This window comes from Populus trichocarpa, chromosome 1 (assembly GCF_000002775.5).
Source record: "Populus trichocarpa isolate Nisqually-1 chromosome 1, P.trichocarpa_v4.1, whole genome shotgun sequence".
NCBI lineage: Eukaryota > Viridiplantae > Streptophyta > Magnoliopsida > Malpighiales > Salicaceae > Populus > Populus trichocarpa.
Window position 1 is genome coordinate 26,784,959 of NC_037285.2, and position 5,434 is coordinate 26,790,392.

At 35.9% G+C, this 5,434-nt stretch overlaps 1 protein-coding gene across 9 annotated transcripts; it reads left to right on the forward strand.

Moving 5' to 3' along the window:
- Positions 1–225: 225 nt before the first annotated feature.
- On the forward strand, positions 226–2,987 carry LOC7467995 (protein ELF4-LIKE 1). Of its 9 annotated transcripts, none has more exons than XR_008058437.1 (3): positions 248–986; positions 1,209–1,269; positions 1,573–2,937. XR_008058437.1 is itself a non-coding variant. In XM_024602372.2 (2 exons), exons 1-2 carry the CDS (start codon positions 582–584, stop codon positions 1,263–1,265), a joined length of 333 nt encoding a protein of 110 aa, XP_024458140.2. In that variant the 5' UTR covers positions 226–581; the 3' UTR covers positions 1,266–1,963. The 9 variants fall into 9 exon arrangements, 2 of the variants coding, with proteins under 2 accessions (XP_024458140.2, XP_024458126.2); XR_002982075.2 differs by having other exon boundaries at positions 1,584–2,937; XR_002982077.2 differs by having other exon boundaries at positions 1,587–2,937.
- Positions 2,988–5,434: the final 2,447 nt, after the last annotated feature.

A 5,434-nucleotide genomic window follows, 5' to 3' on the forward strand; every position in this document is an offset into this window, starting at 1 on the left:
AATATTAAAAAACCCGCCATTACTATTCCGATCACTGCGTTACACCGCTATCCACGAGAGATATTTATTTATTTTATAACGAGAAGATGTTTATTATTCTAACATATGTAAAATCATGCATTCAGCCAACGAGACAGCTCCTTTGAGATACTTAAAAATATCTAAGCTCGGCAGCAATGCAAAAGCCGCGAGGCCCGCCACTTTCTCTGTTTTTTTTTTAAAGAATCGTTCCAGTTACCCTGCTACCATCACCACTCCTTTGACCGATCAATCAAAACTCACCAAATAGCACGAGCCAATAGATTCCAAACACCCGATTGGGCTGTCAACTTCTCCAATCACAGCCAACGACCACAGACCGCCAAGTCAAGTCGGCTAGTCTTCGACCCGGCCTGTTTCTCTCCTACCACAAGATATAAAAACAAAACAACCATCCGACTTGCGAGTTTGATTTTCACCATTTCTGCTAAAAAAAAGGAACCTCAGTGGCAAAATCGAGAGGGATAGAGAGGCTAAACTCACATAAATGCATGACAAAGCTTGAATAATCATCACTGGTGGAGGAGGAACAAGTGCCTACCATGGACAACACCACCGGCATCGCCATAGCTTCACCAAAACCAAACAAAAAGCGAGTTAAAGATGGCGGAGGAGATGCAAAGAACGGCGAAGAGGAAGAGGAGTGTGACGTTGAGGCGTGGGATACACTGAGCAAGAGTTTCAAGCAGGTGCAGAGCGTACTGGATCACAACCGTGACTTGATTCAACAAGTGAACGCCAATCACCAGTCGAAGATTCCAGATAATCTTGTTAAAAACGTTTCATTAATTCGCGAGATTAATGGAAATATATCCAAGGTAATGTCGATTTACTCCGATTTATCAGTCAATTTCTCCAATATTGTTCAGGAACGGCGTCGTGTCAAGAATGGAGGAGAAAGCAATTTGGAGAACAATAGCAACGAGTCTTGAAATCAATCAGTTAAAGTAATCTCGATCATTTTTACTTGATTATGCTTAGTCAGTCAATTAATAATAATCTCTGATACTGTTTTGAGTGTCTGTCGCGTGTGTCTGTTTGTGTTGTTTTGAGTCGTCGTTTATAAGTTAGTCAGTCTCCTGGTGGGTGATTGTGGTGGAGAGGGAGGTATGGTGGTGATAATGATGGTTATGTATGCTTACATGGTGTTTGTTGTTATGTTTTATAAGGACGATGAATTGAAGGCTGGTTTTACTGCATTGTATCCCCGAACCCCGCAGACGTAATAAGGTATTTATGTTCTGTTTGCCTTTTATCTTTGCCTCCATGTTTTTTATTGATTCATTTGCTGTCGCGGATGGATGGGAGAAATTTTGCAATCAGGCAGCTAGGTCTGTGATTTTGCTCCTTAAAAAGTTCTTATTTATGATACTGGCTAAAGGGTACAAAATGAAGTCGTGAATCGATGCAGCATTTTGTTGAAGCTGATTGTGTCGGTTGTAGGTAGAATATAATTTTGTAGATGCATTGATGAAGTCAAGTTTCATGTTTTTGAATTCTCAAATGATTACATGTACTGAATTTGGAACGTAGTGTCATTGTAGCAGTAGAATCTGGAAAACAGAGAGGAAGTGACATGTTGCGGCATATTTTACCACCATGTCACAATTCTGCAACCTCCCTGCTCTTTAGAATGGTCATGGAAAGTGGTTGCTGCAGCTATTTGTGTGATTGTTTGAGCATCTTAAACAGGCCCTCTGTTGGAACTTGGGTGACTGCAAAAGACTATTCAGGCCTAAACTTGGTAGGATCGAGGTGACCTGACAAATCTTTGACTCTGCTTTTGTTGGACAGTCGTTGCTGCAACCAGCACTGCTAGATATACTTTCTTTCCATATGATGACTTTGTGGATGATAATATGGATGTTGAACTTGGATTAGGGGAACTATCAAATTTTTAACTATGATTTAGATATTCATGCCAGTCTGTTGTATTAGGCCTTCGCTTTTAGATTCTCAAAACCTTTTAAGGAGGTAGATTCTCAAAACCTTTTAGCCATCTTGACTGAAAAAAAGTACAGAATTTGTTGTGTGCATGGTTGGACTTTTGGCATGCCTTGGGAACTTGGATTGTTCTCACAGTATTGGCAGTCATTGTTAGAGGCTAGGTTTATGTTGTCTAACATATTTAAAAAACTGATTCGTGTTAAGGCTAATCAATCCGCGGTTCCAAGTTTTGTGAGTGTATATTATCTAGGTTAATAGGCAGGAGCCCAGGGGGAATCTGAAGACATCCTTCAATTAGGACATGATAAAACTAAGCCATCAAGTAATGTTTCTCAAGAAGTATGGAAAAATACGCAAAACACAAATTCTGATTCCCCAAAACCATATGCTTCGATTTGTGAGATTGCTGTCTTATGGTACAAGTTCTTAACAAACCTACTTTCCCTCTATCTAACAAATTCTCTGGCCATAGGATAGCTATGTTAGTACTCCAAAGAATGTCATTTTCCTTGTTGACATGTGGTGAGTTGTATATGTTATTTATGCATTTCGAATTCTGGAAATGGTTGATCTGTGGCAATAAATTCTAGATGAAATTTACCGTGGAAAGGGAAATGTATTTGTTGTTTTTTCTGTTGTTGGTGAAATAGACATGGTTGGAGGAGCAAGAGGAAGGAAATGTGAATTGTTGACATGATACAGGTTATCAACAACTGGTTCTTCAGGCAGATAGAGATGACGTTTTCAAGGTAGCACATGATGAAGATTGAGGGCATTGAGGGTTGAGGTTAAAGGGCCATAGTTCTCATATTTCTTTCATTAAAAAAGGAGGAGGTTAATTATTTGTTCATCTAGGTTGTGACAGAGATGAAAAAAATGATACTGCGGAAACGATGAACTTTTTGCTGGTCACACCGCAGGCTAATATAATTCCCTCTTTGTTTTCTCTCAGTATTGTCTGAATCAGTAGTTAAATTATTCTTCTTTTCTTTGTTAAATAATCCGTTCGCTCAGTTGTTTTTTATGCTAAAGAACTCTAGTAAGGTAAATCCGTATGAAGATGTGGATTAATGGCATGAATTTGGTTTAGTGGACAGTTCAACATGGGCAAAAGAAAGGAAGAGGAAATGGATTTTACTTCCGACTGCCAAAAATATTAAAATTGTTAGCGGGGCAACTGTCTTGTGCGGCATTGATTTTTTCTGGTGAGGTTCAAACAGAGCTGCCCACATGGAAGATGCCAATCCCCTAATTTTATTTTTTTTGGTTCAAGCTACATTGGTTGCAACAGTCCAAGTTCACGTACCTAGATTCTTGATCTGTATTAGGCCTTAGGTGAGATCAATTTTTTTAAAACTTTTAAAAAAATGTAAAGATATTAGAAAATAAAAAAAATCAAAATATACATAATATTGAGATAGTAATATATTTAATGAAATATTTTTTAAAAAAAATATTGAGATAATAATATATTAGCTCAACCCGGGTTAGTTATGGTTAACTCGTAAAATTCGTGATATAGGGTATAAGAATGTGATAATTTTATGGAATCCAAATTGAAACAAAATTCTGATCAACTAAACATTGAAGGCTAAAAAAATAACATTCAATTAAAAAAAATAAAAAAAATATATTTAAGCAAACAAAAATATCATGAAGTATAACATAACATGTTTATATTTATACAATTGGTTTAATTTAATTCAAAATTAATTTTTTTTTTTTAAAAAAATAAATTTAACAAAGAATGACTCATGAAAAAACCTGAGATAATCTATGTCAATTTTAAATTAGTGAAAAATTCTACAAAAAAAAATTAAAAAAAATAACAAAGTTGAATCTTCAATTAAATTAAATATTAAATGATAAAATTAAAAAAACATGAATTAAAAAAACAAATAAACTCAAGTGAATTTTCTAAATATGAGTTAATCTTTTAAATTCACAACTTGTTAAATCATAGACTCGAGCTCAATTAAGAAGTATCATTTATTGTTGAAGAATAAAATTAAAAAAATTAATTTAAAAATATTTCAAAGTAAAAAAAATAAAGAAGTATGAAATCATAAAATGAATTTTAAAAATAATCTCGAATAAAATAGATAACAAGATCAAAATTGACATATTAAATAATTAAAAAAATAATGAAATTAAAACAAATTTTATTTCTATAAAATAATTTAAATAAAAAAATATCTATTAAAATAAAACAAAATCCCAAAAACAAAAACAAATTAAAAGTTGTGCACGTAAATTAAAAAGAGAGAGATGTGACGATCAAGGAACGATGTTTTTGACTTTCATAAATCATCACATGTGCTGCTTAAACACGAAAAGACGATTTATTTGCTTGCTGGCATATTTAACGCATGCACCAACAACTCTTCTTTTCTTTTTGGTGCGTTACACGGACTAAAATCATGTGCAAGGTTTACGTAGCTGCAATTTGAATTTTAGATTTTTAGATCCTGCAAACAGGTTAATTACCTTTTACTCGTAGTTTTGAAACCCAGACCGGCCCGGCGGGTCGACCCGGGACCCGACCGACCCGGGCCTGGGACCAGTCCGGGTCTAAGCAAAAACCCGCTGGGGAGTTGGCCCGGCGGAACCCGGTCGACCCGGGTAAACCCAGTTGAGACCCGGCCTGTTTTTATATATATATACACGCACACGCATGTGAAACGACGTTGTTTTTGTTGCTTTTGCCTTTTACAATTGCTTTTGCCTTTTAGAAATCAGCTTGTGGTAGTATTACAATTGGGAGATGGAGAAGACCTTGCTACTGCTGTTAATGGATATGGGGTTGCATCATATTCATAGAATTTGAAGAAGAGGGCTTGCACAGTTTATTCAGATCTAAACCTTCTCCTCCCGGATTACCCAGGTGAAGCCATTATTAAGCAACAACAAGAAGTGATAGTAACTAGAAACAATCAGTCAAATTGATAAAGAAAGAAAGCAAGAAAGAAAGAGATAAGAAAAAGCTTACAGAGTGAAGGAATTCCTGGATCTGTTCAAGTTGAAATTTTTTTTCAGATCAGAAAAACAAAACCTTTCTTTCCCCAGCTCTCTTCTCTCTCTGTTCTGTCGTCCCAAACTAGGATAGCGATAAAGTGAGAATTTGGAGAAGAAAGAAAGGGATCGAAGGGGAAAAACCAAGTCTTTTTTTATGTTACTTTGCCCAGATGTGTAGATTGACGCCAATGAACAGCACGGACATAGCAAACGGAGAGTGGAAACTGGAAAATATAGAATGAGAGAAACCTTTCAAAAGCAGAGGTTTTTTTTTTTGGGTTGACCCGGGCTGACCCAGGTCAACCCATCTGACCCGTGACCCGCTTGTTACACCGGATCAATTACCGGGTTGGGTTTAAAAACTATGCTTTTACTTGAGTGATCTTAGCATAAATCTTTTTTCTGATTAGGTAAATAAATATATAAACTTAAC

What these genes read in the sequence shown, in the direction of transcription:
- LOC7467995 (XM_024602358.2), top strand. Translation starts at nt 582, where the DNA reads ATGGACAACACCACCGGCATCGCCATAGCTTCACCAAAACCAAACAAA.